The sequence below is a fragment of the Ambystoma mexicanum genome, chromosome 2p (genome assembly GCF_040938575.1).
Source record: "Ambystoma mexicanum isolate Mex_15411 chromosome 2p, UKY_AmexF1_1, whole genome shotgun sequence".
Taxonomy (NCBI): Eukaryota; Metazoa; Chordata; class Amphibia; order Caudata; family Ambystomatidae; genus Ambystoma; species Ambystoma mexicanum.
The window spans coordinates 227,615,023-227,641,323 of record NC_090923.1 but is presented as its reverse complement, the minus strand read 5'-3'; the positions used below and the strand labels follow the sequence as shown (position 1 = coordinate 227,641,323).

The following is a 26,301-nucleotide window of genomic DNA, read 5'->3' as shown; positions in this document are numbered from 1 at the left end:
CGGCCCCATCAGCTCATGGGAAGAAGGCTCTTGCAGATGAAGATCTTCTCTCGTCGTGTGGAGAAAAGTGGTGAGACGCTGCAGCAGGGCTTCACCGGTGGTTCAGTTGATGCAGATGTCTTTGGCTTCTCTCCTCTTCAGCTTCTTAGTTCCAGTGGCAACGTCTTGCTCTTCCAGTCCTCAGGACCCTGCTTTTATGCAAAAAGATCCCCATTCATACAGCCTAGTTGTCACTCACACAGTGGAGTGGTCATCCTGGCAGGAGACCCTCCTGCCTATCATGGCAGAGTGCGACATGGGTTGCTGAGGCAACCCTGTGCAGGGGTCAAACTCCCCCTCCCACACAATGGATCCACCCACCCCTGCCAGTACCTCCATAGTAAGATGGGTTGTACTGGTTTTGTTCAAAAAGATTGACTAGTAAAGTCAATGGGACTTTACATGCCGGGGAGACCGTAGTCGGTCCCAGAGTATGGAGTCTATGTTTGGGGGTCGCTACGACACTCCTGTGTCACTGCACGGAGGGTGCTGCGTAACACATGTGGATAAAGATTGTTCCTATGGGGGTGAGATGAACCCCATAGACATTAAACACAATAAATAGCCTAGAACACACATAGCAAATATGCCTAAGAGTGGGAAAAAGAGTCACACTCTTAGCAGGAGAGAAATAAACAAACCCTTCAAATCCAGCAAAGCTACTGGGGGACTCTATAGGTAAGGGAAATTAGACATAGAATGAGAATTCTCCCTAACACTTTCGTTAGCCCACAAGGGCCTGCAAGTGGGTACTATTAAGGGTTACCTGGCAGCGCTGTCCATATTTAAGCGCTCGTCTGAGGAGTGTTCTTATTTTAAGATTCCTTTTGATTTATCAGTTTCTGAAAGAACTCACTAATGTGCTCCCTCCGTCACCTTTCCAGGTGCCCGGTTGGGATTTGACCCTAGTTCTGAAATTCCTAATGGGAGCTCCGTTTGAGCCCTTACATTCTTGTCCTTTGAGACTGTTGACCTTTAAAACTGTATTTTTGGTTGCGCTTACTTCCGCTCGCAGAGTGAGTGAGTTGCATGCACTATCCTCCAAACCATCCTTCATGGTGTTCCATAAGGACAGGGTTGTCCTTAGGGGTCGTCCTTCTTTTCTTCCGAAGGTTGTGTTGGAATTTCATTTGAGCCAGAAGGTCATTCTTCCAGCGTTCTATCCTCCATCGCATCCTGGTAAGGAAGAGGAGAGAGGCTCCATAGGTTGGATCCTAGGAGAGCTTTAAGTTTCTACATCTCACGCATGTCCCGGGTCAGAGTGGACGATCGGCTCTTTGTAGGATACGCTGGAAGGCGTTTGGGACAAGCTGTCACTAAGCAGACTTTGTCTAGATGGATTATCTTGACAATCTCCGAATTCTAATTGGGGTGTGGCTGCCTCTACTCCCCTGCAGAGGGGTGTTCCCATTCATAATATTTGTAAAGCAGCCACATGGGCCTCTGTCCATACTTTTGTAAAACACTACTCCCTGGATTCTATCCATGGGCAAGATTAGGCCTTTGGCAAGGCAATCCTCTATTCTCCAGCATGGCGTCTGGCATGGATTCACATGCTCCTGAATATTCCCCGTCGTCAGGCTGGGAATCCTCGGTAAAGAAAAAACCAGTATCGGTTTCGTTTCTGATCTGTCTTTCGTAGTAACAACCAATCACTGGTCTCTGCGTCATACTGACCACAGCCAATGACTGCCCTCTACCTAAGCTTCTCAGGCCCGGACATGGCCCAGGAGAAGGGATGCTCGACGCCCAGAAAGCTGTTCAGGGTCTGCCCTGGATGCCAGCTGCAGAACGTCTTTAAGGAGGACGAACACTCCTTTTGTCTCTACTGCTTACATGAGGACAAGACGCACGTGGAGAAGGACTGTGCGTTTTGCGGCAACATGTCGGAGCGGACCATGAAGGACCGCCATCAACGTCTCGCCAACTGGCTGGAAGGGAAGAGCCCGTCAGGCGAGAAGAAGAGGAAGAAATCCGAGCGGTCTTCTAAGACCTTTGAGGACGCCCCGGCGACGGGGGTCCAACACAAGGCAAAGCACCGCGAGTCCGCTGGCACCGGGAGCGCCGAACGGTCGGGCTCTACGGGCGCCAGGCAGGGCGCACCCTCCCCGGCACCATCAACCACGAGCCAACGCTCTGGGTCGGGTAAGAGGAAGGCCGAGCACCCGGCGAAGCTCCTGGAGAGGCCCCGGTCGAGCTCGAAGGCCCCATCGGAGGGGGAGCGAGGCAGTGTCCCCCCCCCCTCAAGGATAAGGCGGTGAGCGCACCTAAGGTGGTGAAGGCCTTAATCCATCCGGCCAAGCCCTCTATCGAAACTGTCGCGGCGGCCCTGGCTCAGCCTGTGGGGGCTACACCAGTGGTGGCGACCTCGGGGCTCAGAGTCTCCCTGCCACCTCGGAGGGAGTCCTCTTTTGTGCCCATCGATAGGACCCCCGTGAAATCCCCCGTGGGGAAGAAAAAGGGGGGGCAGGGCGTCGTCGTAGATTCGGCCTCAACCTCGGAGGAGGAGCTGGTCGAAGTCTTAAGCCACGGCCTCGGCGTGGAAGAAGACCGGCCCGTCGGGATGGATCCCGACGCAGGTGACGACGACATCATCGAGGGTACCGACGGGGCCCCTGATCGCCCGTCGGATTCCCCTCTGCCAGCGCCGCGAGACAACTCGGCGGCCATTTTGTTGGCTATACAGTCCTTATGCTCAGAGTTAAGGACGAGACTACCGTTGCCGACGGAACCTCTCCCGTCGGGGGACCCAGAACCGGGACCTTCTGGTGTTCCCCCTACCAAGAAAAGAAGGATCCACCCTCCGCCTCCTTTTCAGCCGTCGCGCCCCTTCCAGCCCTCCTCCCCGTCCACCCGAGGGGATGATACGGGGTCTGACACGGCAGCGACGGGTACGGACGACGAGGTATACGACGAGGATGTACCGTCGTCGCCTCCCACCAGGGCTTCTCCGCCCGACGAGATTGGATCGTTCCACTCCATGATCACCAGGGCATCCGAGCTTTTCCAACTCTGCCCTGAGGAGAAGAAGAAGGAAGGTTTCCTTTATCAGCGGCGCGAGGCCAAGAGGAAGACGGTCCTCTCAGTGCCTCTATTGGACGACATTTGGGATGAGGGCCTCACCCTCCTCAAGAACCCTTCCACGACGCCAGCTAGAAGAGACCGGTACGAGAAGAAGTACTGGGTCCCGGACACGGCCCCCCTGTGCCTCCGGGCGCAGCCTACCCCGGACTCCGTCGTCTCCGCGGCGGCCAGGAAAAAATCAGGGGGGGGTGCGGCCTCCACATCGACTTCCCCACCGGACGGCGAGGGAAAGAAATTGGACGCTATGGGACGCAGAGTCATCTCGTCTGCGGCGACGACGATTAAAGCGGCCAACGCCTTGGCTATCGTGGCCCGCTACGACAGGGAGCTCTGGTACAAACTGGCTCCCCTACTGGACTTCTTGCCGGACGACAAGAGGGCAGAGGCCCTGGAGATCCTGCAGGAAGGTGAGGTGGCTTCGGACCACGCCATTACCGTTGCGACGGACATCGCCGACACTGGGTTCCGCCAGTTGGGCAACGGCGTTTGCCTTAGGCGGCGTGGATGGCTCAAGGCTACGGACTTCCGTCAAGACGTTCAGACCAGAGTCCTGGACATGCCCTTCGATGGGAACAACCTGTTTGGGAAAACAGTGGACGATTCCCTTCAGGCCATTAAAGCGGACACCGAGACGGCCCGGGCCCTTGGAGTTCTGCAACAACGACGGACGCCCTTTCGGAGCAGCGGAGGCAAGGGCGCCTCCAAAAGTTCAGGCGGCGGTTTCTCCACCTACCGTCAAGTGGCCCGCTCGTCGGCTCAGGAGGCCTACAGAGGACGAGGCAAGTCTGGCGGACCCCGCCGTCGTCGCCAAGGAGGTCAAGGCGGCAAAGCCTCGTCGAAGCAGGATTGAACCGACCGTGGGGTCGGGCCCCCACCGAAGCACCCCGGTGGGAGGCCGGCTGGCGAGCTTCGTCAGCATGTGGGAGTCCATCTCCACCGACCGTTGGGTGCTGGACGCCTTGGCCCGGGGCCAGGCGCTCGAGTTTCAAAGAAGGTGTCCGCGCGTCCCCCCCGTGGCCAGGAAAGAACTTCACGTCCCTCAACTTCTCCTGGAGGTAAAGGCGATGCTGAGGAAGGGCGCCATCGAACTCGTCCCAAAGAGACTTCGGGGCTCCGGAGTTTACTCGAGATACTTCCTCGTGAAGAAGAAGACGGGGGGATGGCGCCCCATCCTGGACCTGCGACGTCTGAACAAGTTCATCAAGGCGCAAAAGTTCCGGATGGTCACCCTCCAGCACGTCCTGGGTCAGCTGGAGGAAGGAGACTTCCTGTCGTCGTTGGATTTGGAGGATGCCTACTTCCATATTCCCATCCTAAAGGGGCACCGAAAATTCCTCAGGTTTGTGGTCCAAGGGCGTCACTACCAGTTCAAAGCCCTCCCCTTCGGACTACGGTCGGCCCCCAGGGTATTCACCAAGTGCCTTGCACCGGTGGCGGCGCAGCTGCGCCGCGAGGGGATCCACGTCTATCCCTACCTGGACGACTGGCTCATCCGAGCCAAGACGAGGGAGCTCGCCCTGGATCACACGGCAAGGACCGTCCGACTTCTCACGGACCTGGGATTCTCCGTGAACTACGCCAAGTCTCACCTGGTACCCGCGCAAAACGCACTGTTTCTGGGAGCGAAGCTCGACACTGTCTCTTCTGGCCTCCCCGTCGGAGGAAAGGACCAGGTCCATCCTGGGCAAGGTACAGCGGATGTTGGTTTCCGACGCGGCCAAGGTGAGGTCCATCAAGTCCCTCCTCGGAATGATGTCTTCCTGCATCTACCTCATTCCCATGTGCAGGCTCCGGATGCGCCCGTTGCAGGAGTTCCTGGACGCGCGCTGGATCCAAACGACGGGCTGCTTCGAGGAGAGGATCACACTCGACGAGAGTTTCCGCCGAGCGGTCCAGTGGTGGGGCAACCGCACGCATCTGACGGCGGGCATGGACTTCCAGACCCCAGACCACCAGGAGACAGTGACCACCGATGCCTCCCTGGAAGGGTGGGGAGCGCACACCGAAAATCTGCACGCGAGAGGCCTTTGGCTCCCAACGGAGAAGTCCCTCCATATCAACGTCCTGGAGCTCCGTGCAGTGTTCTGGGCCCTCAGGTCCTTCCTTCCGTCCCTCAAGGGCAAGGTGGTGAGGATCTTCACCGACAACACCACCACCATGTTTTACATCAGGAAACAGGGCGGAACCAGGTCCCCAGCGCTGTCCAAGGAGGCGCAGGACCTGTGGCATTGGGCAGTCGCCCAAAGGATGTTTCTGGTGCAGTTTCATCTGGCAGGGATAAAAAACACCATCACCGACTCACTCAGCAGGGAGCTGCGCTCGTGCCACGAGTGGGAACTACGGCAGGATCTAGTGGATCGCCTCTTCCAACGGTGGGGCACACCCCAGATCGACCTGTTCGCGACGGCGACGAACTCCAAGTGCCGGAGGTTCGCCAGCAGGTTTCCCCAGGCGAAGAGCATGGGCGATGCCTTCTCGTTCCCCTGGGAGGGCCTGTTCCTCTACGCGTTCCCTCCTTTGCCACTGCTAATCCGGCTCTTCAACCAGCTCAAGAGGTCACGGTGCAGGATGATCCTCGTCGCACCTGCGTGACAAAGGCAGATATGGTTCCCGGACCTTCTGGACTTGTCAGCGTCCCCGCCAATCAAGCTGCCGGTGGACGCGGATCGTCTCTCCAGGGAAGGAGGCGCCATCCTCCACCACGACCCGAAATCGCTGAACTTGCAGGCCTGGCTCCTGCAGCGCTAGAGTTTGGAGGATACGACATACCGGCCGACTGCAGAGAGGTTCTTGCAAAGGCCAAGGCGTCCTCGATTCTTAAATGCTACGGACACAAATGGAAGAGGTTCTCTGTCTGGTGCCACGCACAGAAGATTAACCCTCTACGGATTACGGCTCCCCAGGTACTGCCGTACCTGCTGACGCTGGCCAAAGCTGGACTGGCACACGCGTCCATCAAGATTCATCTTGCTGCGATCTCCCGATACACCAGAATCACGGGCCGGACGTCCTTGTGGTCTCATCGTCTGGTGAAAGAGTTCATGAAGGGACTGTTCAGATCGTTCCCGCCGGTGAAGGCTCCGGCCCCGGCGTGGGAGCTCAACGTGGTGCTGACCAAGCTCATGGGACCTCCGTTCGAGCCTCTGCACTCGGCCCCGTTGAAGTTTCTGTCGTGGAAAGCAGCGTTTCTTGTGGCCATCACCTCCGCACGACGGGTGGGAGAGATCCAGGCCCTTTCATGCAAGGCCCCGTACTTGACTTTTCACGACACGAGGGTAGTGCTCAGGACGCACCCCTCCTTCATGCCCAAGGTACCGTCGGACTTCCATCTCAACGAACCCTTGGTGTTGCCTGTGTTCTTCCCGTCGCCTTCGTCGCCGGCTGAGAGGACTTTGCACTCGCTGGATGTGGCTAGAGCGCTGAAGTTCTACGTGGACCGCACGAAGTGTTTTCGGAAGACGTCACAACTCTTTGTGAACTTTGCACCTGTCAATCAGGGGAAGGCTCTCTCGAAGGCTTCCATTTCCAGATGGCTCTCCGGCTGTATCATGTACTGTCATCGGTTGGCAAACCGACCGCTGCCTGGCCGTCCGAGAGCCCATTCCACCAGAGCGATCGCAGCTACCACGGCGTTCCTTTCTGGTGTGCCCCTGCTGGACATATGCAGGGCTGCTACGTGGAGGTCGACGCACACCTTCACGAAATTCTACTGCGTCGATCGGGATTCCAGGGAGGAGTCCAGGGTCGGCCAAGCAGTGCTGCGCAACCTGTTCGCCTGAGGTGAGCCTGGTGAGGAGGTAAGATGCTTAATGTTGAGTTTGATGTACTGCTTAATGTTGAGCCGTTGCCACCTCCCGTGGTTGTGCATGTGTGTACTGCTATGTATTCTTTATTCATGAGCATGTGAATCCATGCCAGACCCCATGCTGGAGAAGGAACAAGTTACTTACCTGTAACTGTTGTTCTCCAGCATGGGTCTGGCATGGATTCACATGCGAACCCTCCCGCCTACCCCTCTGCGGCTCTTCACTTGGTCATACTGCCACTTCACGTGCTTCCAAATCTGAAGATGGCTGCCAGAGGCGGTGCTTAGGTAGAGGGCAGTCATTGGCTGTGGTCAGTATGACGCAGAGACCAGTGATTGGTTGTTACTACGAAAGACAGATCAGAAACGAAACTGATACTGTTTTTTTCTTTACCGAGGATTCCCAGCCTGACGACGGGGAATATTCATGAGCATGTGAATCCATGCCAGACCCATGCTGGAGAACAACAGTTACAGGTAAGTAACTTGTTCCTTCTGCAATTTAATTGGGCATTCTAATATTCTAAATTCTTTTCCCACCTCCATACGTTGGTACTGCTTTGGGAGTCTGTCATAGATGTGGAATACGTCTGAGGACACAATCCCTTCGAAGAACAAGTTACTTTCTTACCTGATAACGTTCTTTCGATGGGATGTTCCTCCGACGTATTCCACATCGCACCCTCCCGACCTGCCCGTCTACAAAATTTCTTATGCGATTGCAGCTCACGTTTCCGCAAGGCTTTCTTTAGTCATACTGGCAGAACATTAGTGCCACACGTTCTGGGAAAAAACTACAACTGAGGCTACGTGCATCCTACTTACAACATCTGGTGACGTCGGTTAGACGGAGGCCCTCGAGGGAGCGTATCAACGTCATCGACGCAGACGCCGAAGATGTTCCGAAGCAGCACAGCTGTGGTGATTACCTGTCATAGATGTGGAATACGTCGTAGGAACATCCCATCGAAAGAAAGTTACCAGGTAAAAAAATAACTTGTTCATCTCTATAGACGCTATTGTACAATATGACTGGACAGACCACCATCTCATTAGTTTCACTCTTATTAGCAACGAGAAATTGCATCATAGACCTATCCCATCGGACACGCTGGGGACACGAAACACTAGGAAACTAACAGTAGACAGCCTTACCCCTCTTCTTGAGGAATCCCTTGCCACTATGTCACCCACGAGTGACAATCCCAGCGAACTTTCAGACTTGTATCACAGCTGCCTATAGCCCCGTGCACAGTGCGACCTCCAGACAAACACTCAAACTTCTGGTTCAATGATGACTTAGCCTTACGTAGGAGAAAAAAAAGATCCCTGGAACATATCCACACAAAAAACCCCACAGGAGACACCACCAATGCATCTCCAAAAGCTAACCAAACCTACAATGCAGCCACTATAGCCCATAAAGCTTCTTTGAACACGGGTATCAGTAATGCTGCCCCAATTTCCAAAGAGCTCTTCGCTATACTCGGAGAATTTGAGAACCCTATCCCATCCACCATGCCAGTCAACTCGAGCAAAGTCTGGTGCGCTACCATAGAAAATGCTTTCGCAACTAAAATCAAATTACTTCAAACAAAAATCACTTCCAAAAGAAAAGTACTGCCCAACAAAATTGCACCCACCCCAACCATCGATAGAACCAACGACAACGCTCCCAAGTAAGCCAAATCCAAGTACTAGACACTATATGCAAACTTAAACCATCCAACTGTAAAGGTGATAGCTTTCCAGCCCACCTAGTCAAACTATGTGCCCCCACGCTAACTCCCATCATCAAATTTGTTAATGCCTCTTTTAGTACCAACACTGTCCCCGCCAGCATCAAGGAATCCTGGGTTACACCACGCCTTAAAAAAAACATAGTTGGACGCAACAGTCCCAACTAATTATCGCCCCATAACCACAGTCCCGTCCTTACTGAAAATAATCGACAAAATAGCCTACTCACAAATTCAATCCCACCTTGAACAAAATCATCTACTCGGAGCCAGGCAATCTGGCTTCAGACCCAATCACAGTACCGAAACGGCACTCTTGGACCTAAAAATTCAGATGGACTCCTTAAGAGACGCTGGCAAACTTTGCATTCTGCTTCTATTAGACTTGTCCGCAGCATTCGACCTAGTCAACCACGACAAACTTTGTGATACTTTAGCACAGGACTTTCAATTCTCGCAAGAAGCTTCTTCTTGGGTTAAATCTTTCCTCGCTTATCGAACCTCCAGAGTTTCTTTTGGTAAGGAAGTGGTAGACCCTATCCCAGTGCCACTAGAAGTACCACAAGGATGCTGCCTCTCGCCAACATTATAGAATGCATATATGAAGCTCTTATTCGTTGTCCTGGATGCCATCGGTGTCATCTATACGAATTGTGTAGATGACACCCATATTCTCATCCCCATCACAGGCAACTACGACCAGGATACAATCATGATCAATAAAATCTATGCCATAATTCAAAATTTGATGGCAATTAACAGTCTCTGCCTCAACGATGAGAAAACAGATACTCCTTGTGGGCTCCCCAGCCAAAATTAATACTCTAAACCGTGACTATTCAACAATTAACATTGATGGTACCCCCATCCCAGTGCTAAAACAAGTCAAAACTCTAGGGGTGTACCTAGATGCTAACCTGACAATGTCCAAACATGTGAATGGCCTATCTTCGGCCACATCCTACACTGCCAAACTAATTGCCCTAAGTCGACAATTTCTTACACCAAATAACTCCACCATGCTAGCCAGGGCTCTCATTCTAACCAAGTTAGATTACTGTAACATACTTATGATAGGTACCTCTAATGCTAACCTCGCTAAACTGCAATTGCTGCAAAATAAAGCGCTGCGAGCAGGCCTTGGACTCAAATAAATCAGACCACATCTCCACCATCTGGAGAGAAGCCCTCTGGCTAGCCATAAAAGCGAGAATCATATACAAAACACTTTGTGTCGCCCACAAATGCCTAGCTAAAAAAGCACCCAGCTACCTCAACAACACGGTAACACTGAATAAGACATCCAGAGCACTCAGATCAAAAATTCAAGCACACCTCTCCACCCCACGCTTCAAAGGCTCTACAGCCGGGGGGGGGTAGCTTTCCAGTAATGGCACCCAAAATCTGGAACACACTCCCGCTACAAACCAGACTGGAACCTTCTCGCCATTGCTTCAAGAAATCTAAAAAAAAACTTGGTTAGTTAATAAATATTAGCCAACCAATCGCTATTCTCAGGGCTTACCCTCCCAACCAGCCACTACCTTTATCTCATCCTATGTATCATGAAACTCTGCAAATGCCACTATTGTACTTAGTACTACCTGTTGGATTGAAACTGTACGTGCATTGCCTTTGAAGTTCATTAATAACTTGTATGTAGAAATAATGTTGATTGGTGTTCTCAAAGATTTGTACAGGCAGTCTTGTTCACCACTGAATTGTTGCTCTACTATGCCCTGTGTTCCCGTTACTGCTATGGATTTAGCAAGCATGGCTCCCTGTTTGAATGAGAGGAGAAACTGCCCTATGCCTGCTCCATCTACAGGTGTTATGTTGAAGCTGCTTAAGATTTTGGCACATCTTGAATGTTATGTCAATTGCATTTTTTATCACATCCGCCTGAATTCTCTTTGCCCCAACATACCAATAGAAAAGGCGATAGTATAAGATATCATATTCTGTAATGAATTCTGATGTCCCCACTAAGTAATAAGACTGAACTCTAACTGCACCCCAAGAAGAGCTGTATTGAAGGTCCATGTTTAATCATTTTTTCTTGGTAGCATTCATTTTTCTGCCGCTTGACGGAAGACAAGAAATCAGAGAAATTCTTCAAGGTGTTTTATGATAGGATGAAGGTGGCACAGCAAGAAATAAAAGCTACTGTCACTGTGAACACGAGTGACTTGGGGAATAAAAAGAAAGACGATGAATCTTCTGAAAAAGATGCTCCTGTGCGCAAGAGAGGTGAGATCACTAGTAGGCTTTACTAAGGACACACCCTTGCGAGAGGTGAGTGCAACATGCTGTTTGTTATTTGTGTGCCCCCAATACATTTTGAGTATGTTTGTGTGGATGGAAGATGAGTGCCCATCTAAACTGGAAGGTCATCATTGGAAAAGATCATAGGATGTCACTTGCTGGATTGTTAACTAACTTCTGCAACTCGTGTGATTTTGATGAACTGATTCCACTGCTGTGACTTAATGATACAATGCAGTTGGTGAAATAAAAATGTCTCTCCCCAGCATTACATTAACTTTCCTGCCCTCTTCACAGACACTTTTATTTGCTGGCCATTGATTTAAAATTGTTAATAGACTCCCGCCTTCAAAGTTATGTGTCCCTCTTAACGTTCTATCCATGCACTCCCATTTTGTGGATGCTCTCTTTGCTTGATCCTTAGATTGCTCTTTCTGCTCCTTTTCCTTGGACATGGCAGATATTTCTTTAGCCTCCCCTCTTTTCACCGAGCCCCCTCGTTCTGCTTATTTCAGCCCACTGACAAATTGTTAACCATTCACAATTTGCATGTGCCTTCCATGATCATGAATGTTCTTTACCGAGGGTGGAAGCCATGTAAAAACTAAAATGTTGGCTGTATGTCCACGTCATACTCTTAAGTCCTGTCCCCTTTCCTCCATACTGTATGGGCGTCCCTTCCAAGGGACAGGAGAAGGAACCTTTTTCACCAGAAAAAAACCTTCTTCCCCTTTAAATCTAGAGGCGTGCGGGGGCGCGGCCCAGGGAGCATGCACTGCCCTGACTCTGCCCTCCGGCGCCAAACCTCAGTCCCCTTCTCCGCGTCGACGGAAACGGGCCAATTTTACCAGCGCACCTGGGTGCGGCTTAGGCCATGTAATGCCACGCACAGATACTACTTTTGTCCTTTTTGTCTTATCTATCATTCATTCATTCATTATTTATCATATCATTCAGGTCACGCTCCTCCCTGGCGCATGTCGACTTCTACAGGTGTCCATCCTGCAACGGGCCCTTCCCAACTTCAGAACCCCACGCGCTGTCTGCGATGCCTTGGCCCAGACCACGGTTGGCAATCATGTTCGGCGTGTGACTCGCTGTCCTCGAAGGCGCTGAAGAACTGACTAGCCATGTGGAGGGAGCTCTTCCAGAGGTCGCCTCCAGAGGATCTCAAGAACTTCGTGAAGCATCGAACCAGGCCCAAGCTAGGGCCGATATTTTCCAGGGCACCCCACAAGGGAGACTCCTTCCCAGGGACTCACGCGCGGGAGGGACAGGCCAGGTCCTTCTACCGGCACGTGCCTCCAAGCTGTTATGGCTACTAGTGTTTGTGTCGAGGGATCCTCGGATCCTCCCGGGCGCATTGTTAAGGGACAGCATGGTTCTTGTACCGGGTTTACACCCGAGGGGCTATGCCCTTTTACCGGCACCATGGCCGAGGGGCTATGCCCTTTTACCGGCAATACGTCCGAGGGGCGATGCCCTAATACAGTGAATACGTCCGAGGTGGCGCCTAAACGCAGCTCTACCAACCCCCGGGTCGAGGGTGTCACACCTACCAGGCCGATGCCCGAGGAGCAGGTTAGGCCTCGTGATCCACATGCAAGAGTTTTGGACGGGGCCTGGCCCAGCGGGCCGAGCACCAGGTCGCAGGCACATGGCAGCATCTCTAAAAAATAGCCGCCGCGCCAGAAAGAGGCACCTGTCTGACTCCATTCCACGAATTCGGTGAAGAACGAGTGTCAAGTTGGGACTGGCCTCAACCAGGTATGTAGCCTACAGTCTATCCTTCATTTGCGCAGGGCAGCTTTCCTTTGCGTCCATATGGACCGTGTACGCTGCTGCTCCAGCACCCGCCCCGCCGCTGCCCCATCGGTACCCCCTGCCACCTCTTTGGCCAGTGAGGAGGTGCTCTTCGAGAAGTTTCTTGGCCTCATTAGGTCTCCTCAGATGGGGGTTTTCATCAAGGACGCCATCAGGGAAGTCATCCCCGCTATGCTAGTGGCACCACAGACTCCTCCATCGGTGCAGCCGCCTCCTCCGGCTCCACAGCCAACTCCACAGCCTGCACCGCCTCCTCAGCCTCGGCTGCGGTCCCTGCTCCATCTACTCCTCCTCCTCCTCCACAAGATACTCCAGGTATGCAGGATACGGACAAGGAGGAGTATCCGGACAGGCCATCCTCGGTCATTGTCTTCCACCAACGTCTTCTGGCTTGGCGGAGTACCTGGGCCTCCCCTACCCGAGGCCGAACAGCCGGCAGAGGGGGTTCTGGCTGAAGTCCTCACGAGACGCCCCTCTGCCAACACAGGGATTCCATTGCAAACCGATGTAGTTTGCTTGGCCAAGAAGGGTTGGCTCAAGCCCCACTCAGTCCAGCCGGTCAATCAACACCTGGACGGCAATTACAGGCAGATGGAGGGGGATACGTTCTTGCTCTCAACCCATCCGCAGCCACATTCCTCAGTGATCGCTGCGGCAGCACTATACTCCAAGCCTCAGTCGTCCTCAGCCTCCTCCTCTGCGGTGCTGTTAGGCAAAGAGGAGACGATCTTGGAGGTGAAGATCTACGATCTACTCTAACGCCTCCTTGCACCTGCGTCAGGCCAACGTAGATGCCATGCTGGCTGCCGCCAACCAACGGTTATGGTGGGAAATTGCTGACTTCCTCCCGGAACTCCCCACCCAGTGGCATTCACGTTTTAAGGCAGGGCTAGCGGAAGCCAAGCTCGTGGCGCATGACCTCATGGAATCCACAGTGGCTCATATCGATACCTCAGGCAGTGCCATCTGCATTGCCACGGACATGAGGAGAACTGCCTGGCTCCGGGCAACGAAACTCAACCCGGATGCCCAGGAGCGCATTCTAAATCTACCGTTGGTGGGGGGTGACCTCTTCCACTTCTCTACGGACAAAGAGCTGGACAAAAAAAACAGCTCGCAAACAGCGAAGTCTTTATCCATTCTTACAAAGACCACGCCCAAATCGTACACCCAATCTCAGCAGCGCTCGGAAAAGTGTCGTACATATGGAGGGTTTCCAGGAACACAGATCCAGGCAGCCGTCTCGCTCGCCGTCTCAGAACCGGCGCAAACAACGAAAAGGGGGGGCGGGGAGTAAGGGCTTTTTCCAGTCCCCCTCCTCAGCGTCGGCCTCCGAGGGAAAGAAGGCATGACACGCCCCTTCGGGTCCACGTGTCTCTGGTGGGGGGGCAGGCTTGCTCTCCATGCACATTTCTGACACCAAAACTTTACAGACCCCTGGATCCTCTCTGTAGTATCCACAGGGTACCGCCTTCCTATCCCAGCCTCTCCTCCCCTACACTCCCACAGGTTGGGACAGCAACTAATTTGGCGGTGATCCGGTCGCTCGTAGACAGCCGGGCAGTGGAGGAAGTTCCAACCTCCCAGCGAGGCTGTGGCTTTTACTCCAGGATTTACACCATTCAGAAGAAGAACTAGGCGGGCCTGAGAGTTGTGCTGGACCTTTCCACCCTCAACGTCTCACTGCCCCTGCAAAAATTCAAGATGGTTACGCCATCTTTTATTGCGGAGACATTGGACAAGGGAGACTGGATGTGCTCACTGGACCTGAAGTTCGCGTCCCGATTTGGCAGCGCCATGGTTCTTTCCTACGGTTCAGGATCATGGGCTACCATTTTCAATACAAAGTCCTTACATTTGGCCTTAACTCGGCCCTCAGGGTCTTTACCAGACTCATGAACTCTGTGGCGGCCCTCCACGAAGCGCAGGGCCTCCACATCTACCAATACCTCGACGACTGGCTCATCAGGGCTACATCTCAGGAAGCAGTTCTCCACTCTTCCCTTCCCCTTATGAAAACACTGCCCGAACTGGGATTTTCGCTGAACCTCAAGAAGTCACAGCTGCAGCCTACGCAGACTCTGACATTCCTGGGACTCATTTGGGATGCGTGCTCCGAGAAGGTCTTCCCGTCGGAGGACAAAATCTCAGCCATCAAGAGGGCACCCGCCCACTTCCTCAGCAGAGGTGTGACCTCGGCATGGTGGTACCAACATCTCCTGGGTCCACTGGCAGCGGTCTTATTAGCCGTGCCGCACACGAGACTAACGATGAGAAGGATTCATCTGCACATGCGGCCTCATGGAATCAGGAGCGGGGTTCGCAATCCGAGATGATCAACATTCCCTTCATCTCTCCACCCGGACCTAACATGGTGGTCCATGGACTGCAACCTACGGATGGGAAAGCCCTTTCGGCTGCTCTCTCCGCAGGCCACCATCACCACAGACTCTTAGCTCGAGGGCTGGGGAGCCACCTTGGACGATCTCTTGGTCTACGGCACCTGGACTCGACAGGAGCAGGAATAGCACATCAATTGGCTGGAGCTGAACACCATCTGGCTAGTGCTCCGAGCATTCCTACCACTTCTTAAGGGCAAGGTTGTCCTCATCCAGACAGACAACTCAACCAGCATGTACTACGGCTGGGAGCTGACAATTACGAGTGGCAGCTAAACAACCTCGTTATACAGGAGATCTTCAACACGTGGATCTCTTTGCCACCTGACACAACACAACAAGAAATGTCCCCAGTTTGCATCCTGGCAAGGTCACGGCCCCGGCTCTCTGGGCAACGCAAATCACCTCCGGTGGACCGGCATGAAAGCCTACGCCTTTCCGCCCACTCCTCTGATCCACATGGTAATTTGCAAGATCAAGGAGTTCCGCCGACTCCTCATCATTCCGATAGCTCCGTGGTGGCCGGCCAGGCCATGGTTTTTGGAGCTACTCAGCCTCTCGAAGGTGCCCCCGATACACCTTCCGACGGGCCCAGCACATCTTCTGGCTCAGCAGGGGGGCAGAGTCATCTACCCTGCACCAGGGAAATTAGCCCTCACAGCGTGGTACCTGAGCAGGTAACGCTTCGGCACCTTAGCCTCTCACAGGCCAATCTGGAGATCATACAAGGCGCCAGGAGCAAAGCCACCGGGGCCCAGTACAAAAGCAAATGGACCAGATTCTGCCACTGGGCAAACTCCAAGGGAATTGACCACTTGGCTTGCACTTTGGACGACGTGCTCTCCTTTTCGGCGCACCTCTCTCATTCAGGCATACAGGTGGACACCTGCCGCATATTGCTTGCAGCCATTGGGGCTTACAGGAACTCGGAGGAAGGCATTTTTTCCTCCTCCAACCCTATCGTCAAGAAACATCTGACGGGTCTTGATAGGCTCTACCCGCCTGTCAAGAGACCACACCCAGTGTGGGACCTTGACATAGTCATGGGCGCACTGGCACACAAACCATTCGAGACAATGGCGTCCGTGGACATCAGGTTGGTCACGGCCTTACTAGTCGGCCTTACCTCGGCTCGTAGAGTCAGCGAGATCCATACGCTGGTTGCCTCTGAGCCATATACCACCTTTCACAAGGACAAGGTAGTCATGCGGACGCACCTGGCATTTCTGCGCAAGGTTCCGTCTGCTTTCCACCTGAACGAGGAGATCGTCTTTCCTACATTTTTTCCCGATCCGAAGGACGAAGCAGAAAGAGTGCTGCAATGCCTGGATATCAGGCGTGCTCTGAAATTCTACTTGGACAGGACCCAGGGCTTCTGCAAATCGGACGCCCTGGTTGTAACTTTTGGAGGCTCAAGACCAGGCTATCAGGCCTCTCAGGCTTCCATATCCCGCTGGATGGTCTCTGCCATCAAAGAAGCGTATGAGGGCCAGCACAAGCCGCTTCCGTCCAACATGCATGCCCATGCGGTCAGGGCCAAGGCAACGGCCATCGCATTCCAGCGCCATGTCCCTTGGCAAGTCATAAGCAGGGCGGCCACTTGGGCCTTTCCCTCGGCTTTCTGCTAGCATTACTGTTTGGATGCCGGCTCTAGATCTGATGCGGCTTTCGGCCAGGCGGTTCTCAGGAACCTATTTGTTTAAGGATGGTCTCCTCTCCACCCTGGGGCTACAATCAGTTGTAATCGCCCATACAGTATGGAGGAAAGGGGACGGGACTTAAGAGTAATTATAAGTTATTCACCGTAGTGACTAACGTACTCTTAGTCCATAGTCCCCTTTCCTCCATACGTCCCACCAACCTCCCCCTAATAATTCTGGTGTCGTTAGGCAATGTTATATCTTTAGTCGATGCATCAATGGGGACTGAGGTGTAGCGGCAGAGGGTGGAGTCAGGGCAGCGCATGCTCCCTGGGCCGCGCACCTCTAAATTTAAAGGGGAAGAAGGTTGTTTTTGGTGAAAAATATTCTGCCTCCCGTCCCTTGGAAGGGAAGCCAATACAGTATAGAGGAAAGGGGACTATGAGTATGTTAGTCACTATGGTGAGTAACTTATAATTTCTGAAAAATTGACAAACAATTGTATATGTTTGGGGGACATCCACAGCCAAGCGCCTTTCAAGTTCTGCATTCTGGCAGCCATGGTAGTCAATCACCTTGGTCAGATGTGTCGTTGATGAAATTTGAAAGATTGTTTGAGTGAGCAGTCTTTGGAAAGGTCAAGATAAGCCTTTTCACATAAAATTCCTGGAATTCTGGGCAGTCCTTCTAGCATTTTGGTTGTTTTTACCATTGCTCAGAGGTTTCGACTGTCAATACCATCCCAGAGGAAAACACAACCAGGCACTGCATCCATGAGATGGGCAGTGTGGGTTTGCTAAAGCTGTGACCAGCGGCCATGCACCTCTGCTTGTGGGCCATAGACAACAAAGTGATGGTGACATTATTTCCTCACAAACAGTATGAACCCTTGAGCAGACAAACTGAGTTATCTTGGGATTCTTGCACAAGTGGGAGTTTAAGGAGAATATGATAGAGCTCATTGTATCTATTTGAGGCTTCTGTAGATAGGTTTGCTTCCAGCCTTGTCAATATATGCAAGGCAAGGTCTTCTGCCCCATAATCTCTCTTAGTCAGGGGGTTGCTGGTGTAGTTAATTCGTAATTCCGTAGGAGTTGGATGGGGTGTACATGCTCTCAGCAATTCCTGCTGATTCTTCTGATGCTGAGGATGTTTAAGCGGTGCAAAACGAATATCTTGAACACGCCTGACTGAGCACAGAGTACATTCTTTTTCTCTTAGATCTCTTAGAGAAAAGGTTTCCTGATACAGGCTTGTGGCAGGATACTAAACTCTGAAGTCAGGATATGCCTGCCTGTTAAGAAGTTGGGGTGTGGGTATTGCGATCTCTCTGAAGTAGTCTTTGGTGTGATGGTTTCTGCTTGGTGCCTTGCCAAGCCTCATCTAGGCTTGTTGCTAGGGAAAGTTCATACATTTGCGTCTTGATAAGGATGTTGTCCCTTCACTATGGTCCACTGGCACAGTTCTGGATATTTGTCTCTCATTAATAAACTGTTTTTGATGTGGGAACTGGCAAGAATGGCCATTTGGAAGCTTTTTCCATCTTGACGTGGACTCCAAGCAGGATCCTTTTTTTTTCGTTCTGGTGATCCAGTTCATTAAATGATAGACATCCTTTTATTTGAATAGTTTGCTGTCTTCCTTGGGATCCCAACCTTTTACTAACAATAATGGCAATTCAGTTTGGGCTGCTTCATTCTTGTCCGTTAAGTCTTATTTCTTTCAAATTGGCATTCTTGGTTGCATACACATGTGCCAGTAGAATGTCCATTGCAATTGGTCTCATTCCATCCGCCCTTTGTGCTATATTCTACGGAAAAAGTTAAATTACTTGTGCAACCATCGTTACTGCCAAAGGTGGTGTCTAATTTTCATCTGCAGCCCAAATAAAAAATAATCTACCGGTTTTCACTGCACAAGTTGTTGGGCAGTTTCATAGGTTGGACAGTAACTGGGCCTTGAAGTTCATATAGCCAGGACAGACTTCCACATGGACGGTGAGCTTTTTGTTTTCTTCTCTGGTCCCAGGTAAGGGAAATCTATTTCTATGCTGCCTTTAATTTGGTGTTAACCTCTCACGAGTTGCTTGTGGAGGGGCGGAACGCAACTAGTTTTGAGGGAAGGATGGATAGAAACATCAGTTTGGTGAGCATCCAGGACCAACCATTTTACTCTAAAAGTTACACAGCATAAGGACATATTTAGTTAGTCCGCAAGGAAGATTCGGGTGTCTTGCATGTTCATGCTACACAAAACAGACAGTCTTTTTCCCGTTCAGAGAGGGTTTGCCTTTTAGAGAAGTGCAAAGCTGCAACTTGGACCCTTTTGACAACTCCAGAAAGTTTATAACTTCAACCTACTCATTATGATGATGTAATTGTCGGAAGGTAAGTGTGTCAAGATTTCCTGCCATAGGGATGCATATTCTCTATTTTCGCAACCTCCAGTACTTTATTCTGCATGGTTTGGGTAGCATATAACATTTTGGAATCTGATGGAGGAGTGGGTCAATTAGAGGTTAAGTTCTTTACCTTCTGCACATTTTCCTTCTGATGATTTCTCCCACATATCCTAATTTCTCTCCTTAATTCTCCTCAAGATATGTGCTTGTTAGGCAGTCGACACCTTTGTTATTTTTATGAGTTATACCATTACTTCTGATACACTATGGGGGAGAAAAGGGTTGAACTGAGATCAGAAAAAAAGATGACCTAAAAGCAAATAACTTCTTCTTTCCTCCACATTTACAGTTAAAGAAGCTAATGCTCAGATTACTGAAGAAGCACGGGACCAACTGCTTGAGGCCTCAGCAGCGACAAGGAAGGCATACAACTCCTTCCGGAGGGATGCAGATCCTGATGACCATTTCTCATCGATGGATGGCACTCAATCTGCTGCAGACAAGAGCAAAGATGACCTGGAAATGAGTGCAGTAATTACCATCATGCAGCCAATACTGCGATTCCTGCAACTGCTCTGTGAGAATCATAACCGTGACCTACAGGTCAGTGTTTATCTAGTAGTGCTGGAGTCTCAGAGCCATGGGATCTCTTCAGTTGGGGTAGTCTTGTCTATTACACAAGACCATATGAAGGTTACAAACCTATTGTTATTGTGAGAACATTGTTGCTTGTATCTGAGAAGGTCTGTACGATTGGAGTTGCCATTAACAGTTCCTTCAACTCAACACCACAATTTGCTGATACTGCTAGCTCATCTATGCAGTGCGTGGGAATCTAAGCAGTTTCACATGCCTCAGGCAAACATTATTTACCCAGAAATAGTCTTGCTGAGGCTTGTATCTGCTTGGAGTCGCATGCTACACCCATCCTCCCCACATGTAAGCTGAAACAGAGTACTCTCATGCAATGTCATGCTAGAAAAACATATAGGATGTTGATGCGTGAGGAATCGGAGGTTGAATATTCCAAGCCAACTACTGGATGGTAGCCTATGCAGGGCATGTGACTTTGAGCAGATACACGCCACGGAAAGATGATGTCTCTCTCACACTCGCTTGGTCCCTCTCGCTCAGTATATTTCTGAGGCTTGTGAATCTGCTTGGATTTGCATGGGCTTCCATCTAGTGGTTGGCTCGCCGTATTACGTATTTTTTCAATTTCGAAAAACATGTCATCAACAGGGGTGTTCCTGTTGCACTATCTCTCTCCTACATGTACGGGTACCCCTTTGTGCCTTCGGCCTCAGATTGTTTTTTTCTGCCATTGGATAATCGCAGGGGTATGGTGGTGGAGGTTACATACAGTTTTGACTTTGCACAGTACTACAACTGATATCTATAGTTCGACTCTGAAGCAACACGATTTCGACTAGGCGTTGAAGCATCTAACTAGGTTTCTGGGTTTGGTGGGAGGGAGATAATGCATATTTCAGTTATAGATCCAGTACATTCTTTTATTGCATACACAAAACCTCACACCAGATGTCTTCGTGAAGAAACCTCCATTTAAATTTGGGCTCAAATGCAGCATGCACTTTGCATGGGTATGCCCACTGTGTATTATCCTTGCCCCCCCACAGATAGCAAGGAGAAGTGGTCAACCTGTAGAAGGGTTAATTCCACAATATTAAAAAACAAGGCAGCAGAGGTGGGCGACCTATGTTATGCACATGGAGAAGGTTCTAAATACACACTATGAAGAACTTGATGTAGTCGAAGTGCAGGGGCGGGGGGAAGGAGCATGACTCCATTCACAAACAGAGCCTACAGGGGAAGAAAGTAGCAATGGCAGCACAAAAGCCACCGCCCTATAGGGACCCCAAAAGGGTTAACATGGAGACCGAAGGGAACTTAACAAAAAGACCCCCCTCCATGGTACACTGCGATGACAGTGCCATCCTGGTTGAGAGAAATAGTCATCCCCAAAAGGAAAGGCAACATGAAAGGTTGCCCCCTACCAAAAGGAGGCAGATGTATACAAACACACACAAAATTAAAAACAGGAAGGTTGCCATCTTGGCTACTCAAAAACCCAAATATGGTGCAGAACTGTGCACTTCGGTTGAAGCAGCTACACAAGCTTCCATGACACTGGTTTCGGGAGACAAAAAAAAGAAAGTCCCCGTTTTCATCTGTACACATTTGTTACAAGGCATTGAACGAGGTATGACCTCAACATAAAGCAACAAGAAATCTTTGATCCCCCTCACGTGGAAACTTGAAACTGCCAAATGTATCTGGTCCATTGAGGTCAACCACATCAACAGAATCATCTTTTGTGAAAGAAGGCTACGAATGTTCAGATGCACAGGACTCCTTCACAGAGGCAAGACTGCCATCATGGCAGAGCAGAGCCCTGGAAGACGCCATGAATAATACAGATATCTTGATGGAAGAAAGGGAAACGAGAAAAGCAGAATATTTGTATTTATTTTATTTATATCGTATTTATAAGGCACCTATACACAATTTGTTTCCAGGCGCACAAGACAAAAGGTGAGGCGGGGTAACAAGGAGATGAAAACAGTAACGTTCCTACTAAGCCTTGTTGTGACATTCGGATCATGCAAGTGCAGGGAGGGGTAGGGGAGTGGAAGGGGGCAGGGGTGTGGAGGGCCTAAGGTTAGGCACGTGCTAGGCGGAGTCCAGGAGGGCAAGTGACATGGGATCACTGTTAAGTGTGTGGAAAGGGGGAGGACAGGACTCGGGAGTGCTATGCCTCCAGGCTGGTCAGGGAGCGGCCCAGAAGGGCAGTGCTGGATTAGGTGAGTACAGAGGTAGACTTGGTGAGTGGGGCCTGGTGCCCTATAAGAGTCATGAGGGACCTGGCCACCAGTCACAGCAGAGATACGGGGGAATATGCAAGGGAGGGTCAGAGGGAAGGAAGTAGAAAAAAGTAGGGTCTTGAGCCCCTTCAGGAAACTTAAGGAGATCCGGTGGAGGTCTGAGAGCGGCAGGGAGGCCATTCCAGAGGGAAGCTCCTGCCAAAGATCGAGATCTTACCCCCTACTCTCTGCTTGGAGAAATGACGGATCTGCAGAGAGTTGGAGCTAGAGGACCAAAGTGCTCTAGCCAGGAGGTATTTATGGAGAGAAGTTGGATGTAGCAGGGTCCCAGACCCCAGAAAGCCTTGTGGATGATGCAGAGGGTCTTGAATTTGATCCTTGCAGCCAGTGGAGAGATATTAGGGCTGAAGAGATGCAGTCTGTGGGTTTGAGGCCAAGGATAAGTCTTGCAGTACTATTCTGGATTAATTGGAGGGGACGAAGAGAGGAAAGAGGCAGATTGAGGAAGAGGTTGTTGCATTAGTCCAGCCTGGAGACTTGCAGTGCTCTGGAGACATTTAGCTTCTGGGGTAAGGTGAGGAAAGTGAGAATGCCTCTGAGGAGGTGGAGCTGAAAGTTGGCCCTGTTGGCAAGATCAGTGATGAGAAGGAGAGCGAGGAGTCGAAAATGACGACAAGGTTTTTTGCCTCACAGGAAGGTTAGGGGAGGGGACCCAAGGAGGGCGGACAGAGCATGGGAGGAAAACAGGGAGCAGTCGTCCCAATGAGAAGGTAATCGGTCTTACTGGCATTTAAGCAGAGATCATTAGCCGTGCACCATGCCTGAATAGCAGTCAGGTATGAGAGAGGAAGTAGAGTAGTAGAGGATGGAAGCTTGAGTTGTGTCTCATCAGCATAGCACTGAAAGTTAGGGGGAAATATGGAGATCAAGTGGGCCAGGGGAGCAAGTTAGATATTGAAGAACTGCAGCGATAGGCTAGAGCCCTGAGGGACACCCCAGGTAGAGTGTGAGGTGGAGGAGAGGAAAGGGCTCAGGTGTACCTGGGAAGGTCGGTTGGATAGGAAGCAGGTCAGCCATTGCCCGGTCCGTGATGCCAAGGCTATCATAGACGATTAATGAGGGTGGCATGGTTGACCGTGCCAAAGTCAGGGGAAAGATCAAGGAGGATGAGAACGGAGGGAGAGTTGGAATCAGGATTTGAGAGCAGGTTATCACGGGTGTTCAGGAGATCAGTTTCCTGTGCCTCTGGATGCTCTGAAGCCAGACTGGTGGTCGTGGAGACAGCCAGTAGATTGTGTGGTGGATCAGTTTGGGGATGACCGACTTTTCCAGGAATTTACCCGGGAAAGGGTGATGGAGATATGGTGATAGATTAACACCCACTGTAGAGACTATAGTGGACACAAACTATGACACAGAAGAGGAACAAGAATCGTATGCCACAGATACGGGGGAAGAAGATGAGGAGCCATAGTGACCTTTCTTATTCCACTGGAGACACAGAACCACCACCTTCAACTTCCCCAGGAAAGGTTCAGTGAAGATATATTGCCCTGTGGAAGGGGGCAGCCAATCATTTTGGGGGTCCACCAAAGAACAGAAGGAAGAGATAGATCTTATTGAAGATCTGAAAGAGTCAAAACATATCTGTGAGCTTTCCGAGCATGCCTTCAGTAAGGAGGCTGAAGCTTGTAACCATGCAAAATCCAGCAGTGCACAAAGCAGTAAATCCTAGTTTATTTAATTGTTCCCTCTCCCCCACGTTGGAAACGTAAAAGATTCTCCCTTATGGGCAAGAGGTTAGCCACTTCAGCAGCATAAAACATACATATTGCCAGTGCCACTGCACTGATTGCAAGGTATGGCCATTCCCAATAGAAGAAATGAGCACCCTAACACAGGAAATGCCAGAAGCATTAATGGCAAGGGCACAGACAATTGAGAAAAAGGTAACTCGGCAGCAAATGCTTCCATCAAAAACGGTTTAGATGATGCAAAAACTGTGGGAATACTGGGTTGGAGCAGTCAAGAATAAATACACATGGTGTAGAGTCAATGGTTTTACACCTAAGACCTAAGCAAATTTAATTGACAAGCCACTTGCAAGATATCTTCTATTCGTAAGACCCGTGCACGAGGCACTAGATAAAAATAAAAAAGGAGCAATTGTTTCTAAAGATATATTGAACTGTACCAGGCAGACCTTTCCACAAAGTCCTAGACCTGCTGTGAGCCAACCTCTGTCAGGGGTCTTCAGCTTGCAACTCTCCAGATGTTTTTGATTGTGACTCCCATGATCCCTCACCATTTACAAAGCGGCTATGGCTGATGTGAGTTGTCGAACATATCTGGACAAACAACTACTCTGCCAAGCTGCAAAAGGTCAGGATGACAACTCTTACAGGAAGTCAGTCCTCTGCTAAAATCCTACATGGAAACCCTAGACCTGAAAGAGGCCTACTCTTTCATATTTCCATGTTTCAGAGACATTCAAGTTATTAAAGATTCAAGGTAGGAGAAGAACACTTGGCATAGCAATGTGCAGACGAGGAAGCATTAACAAATAACGGGAACCCCGGGAAGCCTTAGTACGCCCTGTCCTCGGTGGGTGGGGATCCCACACCAGAAACCCGTGGAGGCAACCTAAACCCAACCTTAGCCATCACCAGCCTGGGGGCGTGGGGGTGTCACAACCTCACACCCACAAACCACTAGACAGTTACAGAGGAAAGCTACCATGCCCATGCCCAATATCTGGTGTATGATCCGCTACAAAACACACCACACAGACAGAAACAATGAGATCAGAAGTCAGAAGCAACGAGGTAAGAAAAGCCCTACTAACCCAACATAGAAACCTAAAGTTCTACATACTCTTCTCAACCGCAAAACAAACAGTACCACCTCTGTGCACAGCAATCCACATGCACCTCAGCACACTGCAACATCAAAACAAACCACACGTAGCCCCACACAACAGCACATGGGAATCTACTGAGCCGTAAAGCGCACCCAAGCTCAGCGAAAAGTGCAAATCAAACTGAAGCTGTCAACAGGACATCATAACTCTTGCTCTACCTATTCCCGCTATACCCTACTAATCCCCGTTTCCCCCCCCCCCCCCTCCCAGCACCCTTAACTTTCAGATCTGCAAAAGCGCCTGGGGAACGCTCCGGTAGTGATAGTGCGTGGTACAAAAATAAATGATCTTTAACATTATCAAAGCACACACTGCATTGTAAGGTCCTACAAAACTCCAGGCCTATGCGTTTTTCTTATATTCATTTTTGTATTCTTCTAATAAACCTTTCTGGACAAAAGCTGCTCCGGTAAGCTACAGACCCAGCCGATCCACCTCTATCTTGCCCACAGACAGATAGGGAATCTAAGAAGACTGATGCCCTAGATAAAAAGATCTTCGCCTTGGGCAGCATGGCCTTGAAAGCAGTCAATGCATCATGTGCATTCGCTAAATACTCTCACAGACTGTGGATATTCATAGCGTAGGCAGCAGAGCACAACCCGGCTGTCGGGAAGGGATGTGTTTCTGCTCATCGTTGACAACAGCAAAGAGGTGGCATGCCAAGCACTGCAGTCGAGCCTGGACGCCGCAGATTCTGTTGAACATGTAATGGGGGTCATCCACTGTACTGAGGAGGTTGGTCTACCTCTGCAGCTCAGTGTTCTCGCCGAATTTCCAGACTAAGCAACCTGGTCGGCCCAAGGTTTGACGAATCCCTGGAAAAATTCAAGGATTTAAGCTAGCTGCAAAGTCGCTCGGCTTACATATGCAGCAATCTCTGAAACTATTTTGTGGCTTCTCCTCTAGGGGAAGAGGCTACAGGCAGTACATTCCGTTTGGAAAGAGGGCACAACTCCTGCAAGCCAAGAAAGGGCAGAGGCGCTTGTTGCATCCCAGACGGGGCAGATGGGCCTCTAGGAGCGAGAAGGGGGGTCGCTGCTCACTAATCCAGTTTAAGTTCTTGCACACATTTCCCCAATTGGAGAGAGTAGTTCCAAGCACTTGTTTGGTGGCACGAGATAACGTGGGCATTGCAGCTCGTCGAATGGGGGTACTGTACCATTTTTAAGCAAACTGCCTGACAGACCATCCCCCCTACCCCCCTCAGTAACAACCAGAACAGGAGGTCCAGGAAGAGCTGAGATCCCTGTTATTGAAGGGTGCTGTGGAAGAGGTGCCACCCGAGCAGAGAGGATCGGCTGGTACTCTTGCGACTTGAATGCACGAAAGGCAGAGG

General features: G+C 50.9%; 1 protein-coding gene across 7 annotated transcripts in view; it reads left to right on the top strand.

Annotated features, from left to right (window-relative positions):
- ITPR1 (inositol 1,4,5-trisphosphate receptor type 1) overlaps nt 1-26,301 on the top strand; it is a 3,145,915-nt gene that overhangs the window by 2,071,287 nt on the left and 1,048,327 nt on the right. For all 7 annotated transcript variants that reach the window (XM_069643506.1, XM_069643503.1, XM_069643505.1 and 4 more), the window contains 2 exons: nt 10,734-10,917; nt 19,546-19,799. In XM_069643506.1, the coding sequence (XP_069499607.1) occupies nt 10,734-10,917; nt 19,546-19,799 (438 nt within the window). The remainder of the gene's footprint in view (nt 1-10,733; nt 10,918-19,545; nt 19,800-26,301) is intronic.